The sequence below is a fragment of the Mus musculus genome, chromosome 11 (assembly GCF_000001635.26).
Source record: "Mus musculus strain C57BL/6J chromosome 11, GRCm38.p6 C57BL/6J".
NCBI classification, from domain to species: Eukaryota; Metazoa; Chordata; class Mammalia; order Rodentia; family Muridae; genus Mus; species Mus musculus.
Window position 1 is genome coordinate 84467453 of NC_000077.6, and position 15727 is coordinate 84483179.

A 15727-nucleotide genomic window follows, 5' to 3' on the forward strand; every position below is an offset into this window, starting at 1 on the left:
AGCCTTACCTGGTGGTAAAAGTCATCATCATCAAATATCTCCTCATCCAAGTCCCTCAGGTGGGCATTGGCAGGGCCCTGAGGAAGCGTCTCCTGTGTCAACAGGAAGGAAAGGGTGAGAGCTGTGAGTCCCAGCAAGTCTGTCCAGTCAGCCTCGCTACTCCAACAACTATGCCTAAAGGTCAAAGCACTTTTCCCTTATGATATAAAGAGCTCTTAAAATTTACTTATTTCTTCATTTACTTGTTTGTTTGTTTGTTTGTTTCAGGCCAGAGTCTCTCTGTGCATCCCTGGCTGTCCTGGAACTCCTTCTATAGAAGCTGAATGCTATAGTGAGATCAAGTCTATTAACAGGTGGTTGGCAGAATAGAGCATAAATTATCATGACAATGTTTAAGCTCACTTTTACCAAAATCCACACAAAAAATATTTCACCTCTCAGACTGGTAATACCCAGGACTGAGAAAAGAGCCAGAGGGACTGGAAATTAATGTGAGCCCTTTGAGAGGTAATTTGGCAATATCGATCAGTATTTAATGTATTTTTTTAACTTTTAAAAATTCATCCATATACTCACACAAACAAATAGAAATATTTAGAAATGTTTCCTATAATTTGTTTCTAACTGGAGACAACAGAAACAGCAAGTTTGACTAAATTATAGCTTACAGTCATTCAATAGAATTTTTTTTTCAGTTTGTTGTTTTCCAGACAGGATTTCTCTGTGTAGCCCTGGCTGTCCTAGAATTTGCTTTGTAGACTGTCCTGGAACTCAAGAGATCTGTCTACCACTGCCTCCAGCCACCACAGCCCAGCATACAATGGAATTCTTTATAGACAGAAAAATAAGGCAGATTTTCATGCCAAAGTATGTAGAATATAGGATATCTAATTTTTCAATATTTTAAAATATAATGGCACTTTACATATCTATATAGATGCACATATATCTATTTGATTTAATTTTACAAAATGACCCCCTGAGGTGCTGTAAGCAGTAAATGGCTGCTGGGGGCACAAGAGCAATATTCTTCAATACTAAGTTGTCCTTGCTCAAGCAAATAATCTATCCATGCTTATAGAGGAAGTCCTAATTAACAGCAGTGGGCCACAAACAAACAGAAAAGACAAGAAGGTAAGAGGAGACTGTCTGGGAAGAAGATGGAGTTTGGTGGAGTGGGGAGGGGATAAGAGAGGATAATGGGGGATCTGGAGAGATGGTTCAGTGGTTAAGAGCACCGACTGCTCTTCCAGAGGTCCTGAGTTCAATTCCCAGCAACCAGTAGCCACATGGTGGCTCACAACCATCTGTAGTGAGATCTGATACCCTGTTCTGGTGTGTCTGAAGACAGCTACAGTGTACTTATATGTAATAAATAAATAAATATAAAAAAGGAAGAAAAGAGAGGATAATGGGAGAGAGTATTATTGAAGTACATACTAAGTGGTGTGTGTGTGTGTGTGTGTGAGAGAGAGAGAGAGAGAGAGAGAGAGAGAGATGAAACTGTGAAAACAGCTTTTTAAAGATTTATAAAGGGGCTGGAGTCTCTCAGGGCTTGGTGGTTAAGAGAATGCATTGCTCTTCTAAAGGACTGGATTTCAATTCCCAGTACACAATCAGGTTGTAACTCCAGCTCCAGAGGACCCAGTGCCTCTGACCTGCATTCACATGCACAGATCCACATGTGTGTGTGCACACACACATTATTAAAAATACAATATTTAAAAATAATTCTAAAAGGAAAAGAATCACATTTAGCTATGTTATATATGTGTCATATTCATAAAGATTGTAGCAACAATATAAGGATTAGAATTTTCAGAGTAGAAAAAAATTTACACTTCACTTTAAAATCTTATGAAATTAAAAAGTAATAAGTATATATATATATATATATGTGTGTGTGTGTGTGTGTGTGTGTATGTATACATATATACATGTTACATGGAAGGGGAAAAGCTTCAAAGGGCTTTCCCCATGGCTATTGTAAGAGAGGGAAATCAGCCTCTCCAGGGATGAGCTCCCTTGCTGGTTATTCACTCTGAGGTAGACAGCCCTGAAACCACACACACACACACACACACACACACACACACACACACACACACCAGAAAAGACTCAGCAAGTTGTATTTAGATATTTGTATATATGTATGTAATAATAATAAACCAAAAAAAAAAAAAAAAAAAGAGGCTATCAGTCCGAGAGCTGGAAGGCACGGAAGGGCTAGAAGGAAGAAAGGGAAAAAAGAAAGTGAGATGATTCTAATTTTTTAACTCTATAAACATAGAAAAATAAATTATAAAATTAAAATGGGGGAGGGGAATTAAGGGATGGCTCAGGAGTTCAGAGCACTTGCTGCTCTTTCAGAGGACCCAGGTTCAGTTCCCAGGATACATATGAGAGCTAACAACAGTCTGTTAACTCCAGTTCCAGAGGATCCAACAGTGTCTTCTGGCATCCACAAGCACTAGGTGCTCAGTGTGTACACAACCATACATGGAGGTAAAACATTCATAAATACACATAAAATAAACAAAAAATAGCCGGGGGTTGTGGCGCATGCCAAGTCAGGTGCAAATGGATCTCTGTGAGTCTGAAGCCAGCCTGGCCTACATAGTGAGTTCCGGGACAGCCAAGGCTGTCTCAGAAATATCCTTCTCTTAAAAAACCCAAAATAAAGATATTTCATTTTAAACAAAAGAATTTTAATATTCTACTTTCATATCCTTTCCAGAGTACCCAAAGGTAAGCATTAAGTAAATGTCTATGCTGCCATTTCTACATAGTAGTAGTCTGGGGTGCAGGACAGTAGTAGAGGGTTTGCATAGCAAACCAGGTTTGAGGCCCTGGGTTCGATTTTCAGATCACAGAAGCAACCACAAACATCCAAATCCCCTAAAACTGGACTTACAACATCCTGATGAATTCCTACATTAAACACAAAATGGAGATGTGACAGGAATATTACAAAGCCTCACGCTGGCCCCAACCGAGCAGTGCTGCTCTCTGCAGCTCACCCGTTCCTCACAGAAAGAGCTCATTCTGCAGGCTGTTCATATAACTACCCTCCCAGAGACTGTTCTCTAAGCGTGCATCCCGAGTTCTTACTGGTTCTCCTGGCAAGGTCTCTGCAACAGGCTCAGGGACTGGCTCCGGTTTGCCAAGAACTCGGTAGGCAGAGCGCTTGGTCTGTGTCCTCCGAAGCAATCTTTCTTTGTCCATCATGATATGATCGATCTGAGTCAAGATCGAGCGTTCGAAGGCACCAAAACCCTACAACAACAGAAAACAATGTCAGATAGCGCAGGTCAGTGCTCAAGGCAGCTACACTGGCTTCTCTCTATGTCAGCAGAGAGAGTTCTCTTTTCAGGCGGGTTTTCTGTTAAAAGCTGAGTATGCCTACCACAGTTCTCAGAAAAATCTTAGTCTTAAGCAGTCATCACTTTCTGCTGCTCCTTTATAATGTTTTCAAATCTGCTTATTTAAAAATATTTCATACTTTGAACACAGAACGAGGTAATCTTTCCAGAATAAAACATTCTAATAAAGTTAACATTAAATGGTAGAAGCCGGTAGACTCTCACACACACACACACACACACACACACACACACACACACACACACACACACCTTGCCCAGTTTTCCAGAAGCAAGCTTGGTTTTATCATGCCATTTCTGTAGTGTGTGATTCCTATAGATGGTGAAGTCAGCAAAGCGCTTTGCCATGAAGCTGGGATAGTCCTCCATCTCTAGCTTCCTCTTGGGTGGGGCCTTTCGTTGTTTCTTCTTCTCTCCCACTAGCTCATCATCTTCACTGGAAATCTCCTCACTAGAAAACCAGTAAGAACATTAAGTCCAATGTAGACATTACTTGAATAACAGATTAGGTTCACATCAAGTATTTAGACCCTATCCATTATAACTATATTATATCAGAAATATGAGGATGACTTTTTGTTTGGTTGAAAAGAATTTCATGAGCTAGAATGCTCAATGATTAAAAGCACTGGTCGCCCTTCCAGAGGACTCCAGTTGATTCCCAGCATTCACGTGATGGCTCACAAATGTTTCTAACTCCAGACCCGGGGGATCTGACACCCTCTTCTGGTTTCTGTAGGCACTGATTATACATGGAGCACAAACATACATGCAGGCCAAACACCTATACACATAAAACAAAAATAAAGATTTTAAAATGTTTTAAAGTTCATAAAGAGAATCAAAGATTCATGGGAATTTTCAAATAAATATCCAAAGCGCCTAGATTTAACTTTTTTTAATGGTAAGCACACCATAAAAAGAAATGAGGCTGTAAAAGTATCACTTGAAATGTATATGAAGCAGGCACATACTGTTACAAAAGAAGCTTTAAAACTTTAAAAATTAAACACAGACTCACATTTCTGTGACCTTAAGTTCCAAAATCAATAAGAGAAACATATTTCCATAACCAACTGTTAAGAAGAGGTGAATAATATTAATCGACCCAAATGAAGAGAAGCTTAATGTGAAGAAAACTGCCAGGGATAGGCACCCACATTAGCACTAACCTGAAATGCAGTGTAGATCAAAAACATCAGAGGAAGTTCCCAGCCACTCCAACATAGGTATTACTCCCTAGCAGCTATCTACCTAGCATTATGTTGTGTAACTGATACTCAGGGATGACATAAGATCATAGAAAGATGCATACAGGACTCAGCATCTGCAGATGTGGGTAGCCATGAAAGGTTCCAGAGCCATTCCCCCTTGGATATAGAGGGACAACTGTACGCATAGTGAAAACCACTGTGAGAATGAATATACCACAACCTCCAACTACTTGGACAAAGGCCCTCACTGTACTACAGGTCTCAGTATGTAGAAAGTGCTCCAGGGGATGGTTGTGACTGAGTCCATGGTATGGGCACAAAGTATTTCATAAACATTAATATTCAAAACATGATTGTAATCTACTATTTGTCTTAGTCAGGGTTTCTATTCCTGCACAAACATCATGACCAAGAAGCAAGTTGGGGAGGAAAGGGTTTATTCGGCTTACACTTCCATACTGCTGTTCATCACCAAAGGAAGTCAGGACTGGAACTCAAGCAGGTCAGGAAGCAGGAGCTGATGCAGAGGCCACGGAGGGATGTTCTTTACTGGCTTGCTTCCCCTGGCTTGCTCAGCCTGCTCTCTTACAGAACCAAGACTAACAGCCCAGAGATGGTTCCACCCACAAGGGGCCTTTCCCCCTTGATCACTAATTGAGAAAATGCCTTACAGTTGGATCCCATGGAGGCATTTCCTCAACTGAAGCTCCTTTCTCTGTGATAACTCCAGCCTGTGTCAAGTTGACACAAAACTAGCCAGTACACTATTATAGAACAAAAGAGAAGGCAAATATTTTGCCTTAAGCTATAAAGATAAGCAGTTACAAAAAAAAACTAGAACAAGCACTCTAAACTGTCCTGTTCTGACCACCTGTTAAATATAAAAGCGACTCTATTTTACGTTTATCAAATCCCGTATCTATCTGTCTGAGAAAGACCCGCCTTCCTTTTTCATTCAGATGAGAAGAAAATAATCAAGCCATGGCTCTGCTTCCTCCTTACCTCTCTGTATTGGGTTTCGCCCCATTTACTATATGTCTCGTGTCTGGGTACTGGAAAAGCAACTCTTCCTGAAGATCCACCAATGACCTTAACAAGGCTTTAAGTGCTTTGTGACCTGGAATAGAAATAAAGCAGAGAAAAGGGATAATTAGTCATTTACAACTCTCCAATTGCTGTCACTCCCTGTCTCCTGACAAGTTCTGAGTGGGGACAGTCAGTACTTTCTGAGATCAACTCCATGGAAACTACTCCAGTGCCTGTCTCATGTGACGCTAAGGAATAAGCAAGATAGCAGCACGTGGAAGGTGCTTAGAAATGTGTCTGCAGCTAGAAAGACTTCAGTGGCCAGTTCTTAAAGTCATTAAGTTTGGCAAACTCCTTGCCTGTTACCATAATGAACTCTGCCCCTGATATTAAGTTCCTCGGGTATATCCTACAGGCTGCCCTCAGGTCTCAAGGGTGCTGAGTCTGATAAGCAATTCCTCCTGAAAGGCCCTCCCCTCTTCTGAAGAATGAGCTCAGTTCTTTCTCTCCTGCCAGATCTCATCTGTCTCTGATCTGATCGGCAAATTAGTCTCTCAATCTCTCAAACATATCCTACAGAAAGTCTCTGTCCACGTACAAACCCAAGTAGGTAGGGGCTAGGGACATGGCTCAGTGGGTAAAGCATTTGTTGTAGAAGCACTAGGACCAGAGCTCAGATTCCCAGACTTAGAAAAGCTGAGATGGGATCCCCAGGACAAGCTGGCTGACCAGACCAAAACAGCAAGCTCCAGGCTTAAGTAAGAGATCAGGCATGCCTCTTGAAAATAAGGTGACGAACCACCAAAGAAGATAGGCCCCTGATGTTGGTCTCGGATCTCCACAGGCACAGACATACATGTGGACTCCCACACACAAGAACATGTATACACACATAAATGCATACCACACACAGGGAAAAACCAGAGCCAAACCAGACCGGAAAAAAAAAAAAAAAAAAAAAAAACCTCAAGTTAATAGTTTCCAACTTATAGTACTGAATTATATATTAATTTATACATGAATAGAAGTTGAGAGGCGCAAGCACTAGGCCATGTGGGGGCTACACAGAAAGATCCTACCATAGGACTGTATTCTCACTTGGTTCTTTTAGTCAGAGTACATCTATAATACAGGTCAAGATTAACTATACAACTCATGGCTACAAACTTTCAAAAACAACAAGAAAAATCTGGGCTGTAACTCAATGAGTAGATCGCTTGCCTAGCATTCATAAAGGCCCTGGGACTGATCCTCAACCACCACCATAAACTGGGCATGGTAGCACATCTATAATTCCAGAACTCAGGAGGTGGAGGCGGGAAGATCAGAAGTTCAAGGTCATCCTCTGTACTACAAAAGACATTTAAAGCAAGCCTGGGTTAGATGGAGACCTTGTCTCAAACAAACCGAAGCATTAAAAACTGGACTTCTGCTGGGCATGTGGTGTCAGACATCTTTAATCTCAGTATTTGGGAGGCAGAGGCAGGTGGGTCTCTGTGAGTTCAAGGCCAGCCTGGTCTACAAAGTGAGTTCCAGGACAGCCAGGTTTCAGAGAAACCTAGTCTCAAACAAAAAACCCCAGACTCCTAATACCCTACTAAAGAGCTCACTAAATATTGATAATCAGTATTTGTTAACAGTACTCTGATTCTGCTCTAATAATCAAATCCCACAACTGCCAGACAATCTCTGCCTCAATACCCTATCACAGTTCAAACCTGCCATCTCAGAACAGAACTGTCTTCCACGTGATCGCTCCTTCTTGACTATATTTTTCTTCTGTACTTTGTTTTCACAAATCACTGACATTTGGATACTCGTAACTCTATATAAAGTTATATATGTAATTGGCTATGAAATCACATATCTTCCATTTATATTATCATTGATAATCTGTAGGAGGAACAGAGGCAGTCACCTCTATGCAAACGTTGGGGGCCATGCAGCCAAAAAAGCATCTCCTGTAGAAGGACCTAACTGAGGACTGTCTGAGACCAATAACAATAATTTGTTCCTTTATGGACATGGTTCAAACACTTCTTGCCCCTTTTCAAGCTATAGTCTCACAGACCTCCCTATTCTCATTCAACAACCTCTACATTCACTCCCTGCTAACTTCAGCACACGCAGACTTAGGCTAAGTTTATATATATATAAATGGTATATATGAATGATATATATGAGTCTTACTGTTTATTTCTGGTCTCCTTGCCTAGCACTGGCAGCCTTTTTTACCATCTTCTATGCTAGTATATCCACTAATGGAGTACTACCTACACAAGTTAAACAATAGCTCCATCCACATCATTCTATTTTAACACAAAGCTAAGAGGCTAAACTACCTGAGAAAGCCTTCCCAGACTAGCCAGGAGGAACTTTATGACCTAAAACAACTTTATACACTTTTACATTATCTGTATATAAAGCTATATAAATACAATTTCCTTATTTAAATGAGATTCCTCATATAACTTTTATAAATTCTATAATCCTTTCATAACCAGTCTACATTCATGCAATTTGAAAGGATTTACAATATATTTCCTATAAATCCCAAATACCTTGTGTGCCAGACCAAGATTATCAATTAATTACTCTCTATCTCTAAAAACAAAATAAAACAAAGTTTTCCATTACAGAAAAGAAAAAATAGAAATCAGAGCCAGAAACGGTACCTCATATACTCAGATCATGCAGGGCTAAGGCAGGGGGATCATAAGTCAAGACTGACCTGACCTGAATGCACAGCAAAGCATTTCATAAAAAAAAAAAAAAAAAAAAAAAAAAAAAAGCATGTGAACTATCATACAAAGCCATTTCTCTGTAAATCAGCTTTTGTGAAATGGATAAATATAGACAAAATGAGTAGAATAAAACAAATTCTACAACAAAATGAATAGAAGAAAAAAGGATAAGGAGCTGGGCATGGTGGCACAGGACTTTAATCTCAGTGCTCGGAAGACAGAGGCAGGTGGATCTCTGAGTTTGAGGCCAGCCTGGTCTACAAAGCAAGGTCCAGGACAGCCAGGGCCATTATACAGAGAAATTCTATCTTGCCAAAAAAAAAAAAAAAAAGGAAATAAAAGGCTGAGGAGATAATAATTTTAAAGGCAAAACTGCCTTCCTAGGAAAGCACTGAGAAAAAGCCCGTGACAACAAAGGTGAGAGACAGGATCTCACTCTGCCACTGTTTAGCACTATTCTCCAGCAGACTTAGGCTTGGTGATGGTGTTTCTGTAAGACGATGTACTGTGAGCACTTACAGTCATGGGAGTACGCTCAGTTTTGCTTTTTCCTGTGCTAAAGACTAAGTCTAGAGCCTCCCATGCTGCTAGGCAAGTGCAGTAATTTTATAAGAGATAAATACCATCTCCCAAAAGTGAAACCACAAATCCATTCTGTTTGTAAAAAACTGACTCAATTGAAACCATGGGGCCAGGCATGGTGGCGCACACCTTTGATCCCAGCATTTGGGAGGCAGAAGCAGGCAAATTCCTGAGTTCAAGGCCAGTCTAGTCTACAGAGTGAGTTCCAGGACAGCCAGGGCTAGCTACACAGAGAAACCCTGCCTCGAAAAACCAAAAAATAAAATAAAATAAAATAAAATAAAATAAAATAAACCATGGAAGAAGAAAAGATCACACATACTCTCTTTCATCAGAGGCTCTTAGCTCTACATCTTGAGATGGGAGTGCACATCCTGGGGTAACTGCAAACATCAGGAAAGTAAAGGGGGGCCACTACCAGGGTAGAGAGCAGAAAAACAATAAAGAGGAAACCAGGGTACAACTGATCTGATCAAAGAAAAGGGAACAAAGTGGGGGCTCAAATTAGGCAGTTGGGAGGGAGATATAAATACAGAAGAAGGAAGGCAAAAATAATAGTAAGGGTACCCGATAAAGCTATAAGGTATCTTACTATTAACTATTTACATAAAATGTTTTAATACATGTTAGTCCAAAAATAAATATACATATACAGTCTAAATGAAAATTTCTCATCTGGGTTCACAATCTCCCCATCGAGAACCAAAGAAGCCCTAACAAAAACCAGGCATGAGAAGCCTTCCCTTGAATTGTTGGTCAGGACTGTCTAAGAGACACCCAAAACATACAGACTATTGCTATTGCCCAAAGGTGGAAGGTTAAGTCCCTATTGCTGAAGACAGCATGCACTTCAGACCCAGAGCCCAGAGCCCAGAGCCCAGAGCCCAGAGCCCAGAGCCCAGAGATGGAACTGACCTGAATGTTTCCTCCCTGGGGACTAGCTTTCATGTACCCAAAGGTGCCATGCAAACTTCCAGAGGAGAAAAGCAACCAACAACCCAGCTATGATGCCTATGAACCACAACAACCAGCATGGCACAATAGCCATAAAGGTACAGTAGTGGCATACCTTGGCAGAAACCAACAGCTTCGAGGTGCACTTAAGATCCATTCAACAAAAAGAAAACCATGCCTGGTATTGGAAACTAGCAAACTACCCATGCCCAGTGACGTCATGGATCTCAGAGGAGAATCTGCAACTACCAATTTACAAACCCCAAACCCCAACTATACTCTAAATATGTCTTTATACTCACAGATAAGTGTAGTCCTCACCCCTCATCAAGGAAACTTCTTTTTACAACAGATGGAGATCACTACATAAAATCTCAACCAATCAAAATGCAGAGCTGTGGAGATTAGTTCCAAAAGTTGCATCTACAAACAATTCCTGAACCTAAGATTCAGGGAGCAAACATTAAGAAAGGGTGGAAAGATTTTTAAGAGCCATAGGAACAGGGAGTTTGCTATGAGATTATGTCTCCTAGTAATATCTGAAGCTACACCCATAAAGTCTCACCAACATGACTGTCTAGCTATGAGATGAACAAGTTCAATGATAGACATGTCAAAGTAGGCAAGGGAAAGCCTATGCGGCCTCATTCCTAGACAAAGAACTACAGGCAAATTAGGAATGCTGAGAGCGGAGAAAATAAAGCCTTCCCCAGGGGAGAGCACACCTATTAATTATCCAATGCCAAGTGGTCAGCCCTGAATAACACACACACACACACACACACACACACGTAACGTTTATACAGACCGAGAAACTAATATTTAACTATATATACATATACATACATACATGCATGTAATAACAATTAATGAAAAAAGAGGCCATGATTTTGAAATAGAGGAGGGAGGTGTAGGTATATGAGAGGGTTTGGAGGGAGAAGAGGGAAAGGAGAAATTATGTAATTACATTCTCAAAGGAGAAAAAAAAATCCCTTGGACCAAGTAGGCACTGAGAAAATGAAAGTGAAAAACAAGCCAGGTGTGGTAGTGCCTGCCTGTAACAGAAGCATTTGTGAAGTTGAAGCAGGAGGATCACAATTTTAGAACAGCCTGGGCTACATAACAAAACCTGTTCTCATAAAGACAGATGTACCAGTCACCAGACTAAACCTTAGGTTAAGAATATGCCTGTTGTCTCTGACACTCATCTCTCCCTCTGACCCTTTTCTGCCTTTCTCCCCCCCTATCCCCTCCCTCTCTCTGTGTTCCCGCCCAGCCTCTTCCCTTCTTTTTTTTTCTCTCTCTGTCCTGTAAACCCTCTCTTTCTCCGCCTCTACTCCTTTCTCAACCCCTCTTCCCATGCCCCCAAACAAACTCTATTCTATACTAAGAAGAAAAAAAAAAGAATATACCAGTTGTATAAAAGTAACATAACTCCACTAACACAAGGAAACTAAAATACTGAGATTCACAGATGAGAGGAAATGGAGATTCATCATTTAATAGTACAATTACTATATGGGCAAAAACATGTTCTGGAGATAGACAGTTGCATCTATTATAGTTGGTACAATATAAATTGTACTTAATGACACTAAGCTATACATGGTTAACAAAGGCTAGGTTTATGCCAAAATAGTTCACCACAATAAAAACAACAACAAACCTGATACAGTTCAGTAGTTATGTAGCATGAAAAGGGCCATCAGCACCACCATCCAAAATCAACCAAACAGAAACCTAAAATACAATGACTTAAAGACCAAGTCCAAGTTCAGTAAATAATTCTAATCAATCTTTATAGGGGGCAAAATAGTTATTTCAAACTGAGTTTATTCAAAAAGATCAGAAAAAATGAATTAGACTTCAAAAGGAAGCACAGTATGGCAGATGACCCCTGATAAACCTTAAGTGAATCAACCAATGAGAAACAACAAAACTATCAATAATTCCAGTTCCAGGAGATTCAATGCCTTCTTCTGACCTCAACAGGTACCAGGCACATATATGGTGCACATACATATGCAGGCAAAACTCATATACATAAAAAATTGGTTAAAAATATTTTTACAAGAAAGAAGCTACAAAACAGTGTGCCACAGCTGCTTGGTAACTGGCAAGTTACAGTCTGACTCCAACATGTGGCATGACCAAGAATGTAAAGGGATCTAATGAAACACAACCCTTCCTTCCTCCCTCCTTCTCTTCTCTTTTCTTCTTCTCCCCTCCCCTCCTCTTCTTTTCTTTTCTCTCCTCAAGATATGGTATCTTTGTGTAGCCCTGGCTGTCCTGGAACTCTCTGTAGACCAGACTGGCCTCGGACTCAGAGATCTGCCTCCCTGTGCCTCCTGAGTGCTGGGATTAAAGGGGTGCGCCACCACTCCCCACGAAAGACTACAATTTTTAAGGGCCACTCCCAAGGACTTTTTACTTTGTCCCAGTTGTTTTTGTTTTGTGTTTTAATCTACTGTGGATTCATTCAAAGTTATCAATCCAACAAGAAAGAGAGCCAGCATCAGTAAATCAAAGTGCTTTTCTGTTAGCACTCATATGTTCTTCATTGCTTGCACTCCTTCTCAGAAAGTAGCCCTTAAGGATAAGCTCCAGTCAGCATGTCAAGAGGCTGGACAAAAATGAACTCTATAATTCTTTATGTTTTTAAGGCCCCCTAACCGCATACGCACAGAGTTAATCAAATCAATTATCACAGTGGCTACTACATGGGTAATTTCCCATAAACAGACTTAGAAAACAGGACTCAATTTTCACTTCTTTACAAATGAAGCCCACACTTCTGTCTAGTATGCAAAAGCTGGGTTGGTAAGATGCTTCACCCAGTAAAGATGTTTACTACTGAGCCTAATGACCCAAGTGTAATCACTGAAACCCACATGGTGGAAGGAGAGAACGGACTCCTGCAAGGTCTTGCTCCTCTGACCTCCACATATGATAGATATCCACACTTATAAATAAAGAGATGCTGTGTAAAACCTACAGACACAATGGAGCAATCCTTTGCTGAAAAGGCCTCCACAAAGCCAGATGGAGGGTGAAGAATCTGAATACTCAAATCCAAAAGTGAATTCTTCAAATTCTTCCCAGGCAAAACAAATAAATATCTCCTCTATTATTCATACAGAACTTTATTCTATTTGTCTAACACTATGAATAATAGATAAACTGAAATCAACAGTTTCTAATTCACCTCTAATTTTTCTGCTAACGATTACAGAGTTAAAAAGTTAAGAGATGCAGAAGACTCAGTGCTCGAGCCCTCTTGGCATATCGCCACAAAACAAATGGAGGCTGTCAAGGATATTTGTGTTTAGTTTGCCCTACATGGTCCATTTCCAAAAGCCTTTTTCTTAAGAGATTAAGAAAGACATATGCTTTCCCACACTAGCAAGTCTCAATATAAGCAACTACCAGTGTTAGGAATAATTCTGAGTGCAGAACAAGGGAAAGAGCACTTTATTGAGAGTCCAGAGTCAGAGGGGACCGATTTAATCTCTGAGGCTCAATTTTCTCACCTATATAACATAGGCAATTCTTTCCCTGTTGATCTTATAAAAATGAGGTAAAAAATGATAGCTGTATTATTGTTTATTGACATATTTTGGATATTTTCCTAAAAGCTTTAGAAAGAGAAGGTCTGTTACTGTGAAACCATTGTCTCCTACATGGTCAAAATCTTTTAAGAGTTGCATCTGCTAAGCTATAGCACTAAGACTGGATGGAGTGGCATGCACTGATCCCAGTATTCACTTACATACTACTCATTTGCAAGTGTTTCTATAAATGTCATCAGTCTAAAAATAATCTTCATCTAGCAAGTTAATGTTTCCTGATCCACCTAGATTGCCCAATACTAGTAAAATTGTAGACATAGAATCAGTCTGGATGTTTGCTAATTAGATTATAAACTAGCAAGTAAAATTTTGGCAGCGGAAGGAGAGGAAATGACAAGTGTATGAATGTATAAAGTAAAATGAAGCTAGCCTTTCCATTTTTTAAATGTCTACATGGTTATTGTAAATAAGTATGCAAACACAAAATTATTTACATCCAAGTACACACAAGCTCTCCCTCATCATCCCAGATGGACGCTCTGAGCTGGAATGTGCAGATTGTAAGAGTGTCTCTTTTTTTCTCCATCAAAAGTAACTCCAAAACTAGAGCTAAAGTACAGGTCAAAATGACACAAGAGAGACCGGCCGAGAACAATACTTTTCATTCAAATCCACACAAGCCTGCCACTTGCACTAGTCATCCCCAGCAATTAATCCCCCAAGAAAGACGTTTGATTAAATCTTTTCAAGCAAATCCTTTGCTTTGCTTTTGTTAGTTCACTTCTTGTCAACATCTATTAAAATATGCCTTTAATTCTCCCACAATCTTAAAAAACACCGATTCCACTGTCTTCAACTTTAATCAACTGTATGGCCGGCATTTTTCATTTCATAATAATGTGCTGCTTGGAATTCAAGAGGCAGGCTCGGCATCAATCATCTGGTAAGAATTTTTCCACTGCAATAAATATGCAAATGAGGAGAGCCAGTCAGTCGTATTTCAGGCCCGACTTGCTAGTGTTTTAAAAAAGACACAAATTTATTAATTGCCGGTGGCCAGAGGAATCCTATTACTTTGGGCATTGATTACAAAGCTGTGTGAGTGATTATTGTGCAACTCGCAGGCTACCCAGGCATGAGGAAAAATTATTAAAGCAAGGCAGAGATTATCAACTCAGAATAACAATAAGCCTTAACATTTAGGCCCTAACTTCTTCAACAAAGAATTACGTGAAGGCTTCACTGTATCATAATTCCGAATTCTGTCAGTATTACTGTTTGGGCTTGTTCTATATTCCCCAAGCAGAATGGCGTTACCAGTAAGAAAGAGGACTGCAGGTTACAATTCCTCAACACCCACCACTTAAATGAATGGCTATCATTTCAAATGTACATCCAACTAGGATTTGTGTATTTCCATGTAAGGTTGCAGATATTCAGGTATATACATTTTTACATGCAGAGATTTAGACAAATGGGCAACTGTGGCAGGGACTGTGGCTCTGACTGGACAGTGGAGGGAGACAGGCACCCCTGTGATGACTATTTCTGAGGACCAAAAGTACAATTTTCTTAATGGTGTAAAAATAACAAGAATATAACTTTTTCAAGCAGAGTATGGGGACTGATATTCTAAAATCATGACTGCTAAGCCATAAGCAGGCTTGGGTTTTCAAACCTCAGAGGGTATGGCTTTGGAAGACGTGCAGCCTGTGGAAGGGTCTATGGAGAAAACAGCTTGATGGGCTAATTCAGAATGCAAAGTGTTTTTGTAAGAAACATTCAACTCAAGATATATTAAATAAAATAAGAAAGAGGACTCAGTGGACAAAACTTATTTTTTTTTCTTTAAGAGAATGATGTGGGGAATTGGGGAAGTGAGTAGAAGTTGAAAGGAAGGAGAGATGAAGAGACTATAGTGAAATATATGCTGAGTGAGCCCCCTGTGCAGAAAGAAACAAAAAAGAAAAAAACCCTCACCATTTTACATTACTGCCACACTAAGTACCATGATAAATAGAGTACATTTGAGTTCTGTGGAGGGACATCCCACTCAAGCTGTAATTTCTGACCAGGCATGAATTTATAAGGAAGAGAAAGGGGCTGCAGAATTTCTCAGGTCTCCCTGAATAGTCTCTCAAACACCTTGATGAAGTGCCAATAAATCCTTAAAAAGCCCTATAAGGACACAACAATCTAACTGATCAATGTACTTCCAGACACCCTCAACAGTTCCCTTCCTGCACAAGTCCTAG

At 40.0% G+C, this 15727-nt stretch overlaps 1 protein-coding gene across 7 annotated transcripts in view; it reads right to left on the minus strand.

Moving 5' to 3' along the window:
- Aatf (apoptosis antagonizing transcription factor) overlaps positions 1–15727 on the minus strand; it is a 90729-nt gene that overhangs the window by 44597 nt on the left and 30405 nt on the right. For 6 of the 7 annotated variants that reach the window (XR_388498.4, XR_388499.4, XR_003949482.1 and 3 more), the window contains 4 exons: positions 5600–5714; positions 3636–3834; positions 3112–3276; positions 9–92 (listed from right to left, as the gene is read on the minus strand). Coding sequence is in view for 3 of the 7 variants with exons in the window: in NM_019816.1 (NP_062790.1) it covers positions 9–92; positions 3112–3276; positions 3636–3834; positions 5600–5714 (563 nt within the window). In the remaining 4 variants the exon portion in view is untranslated. Of the gene's footprint in view, positions 1–8; positions 93–3111; positions 3277–3635; positions 3835–5599; positions 5715–15727 lie in introns of those variants that run through there. The other variant, XR_879720.3, reaches the window with a different exon arrangement.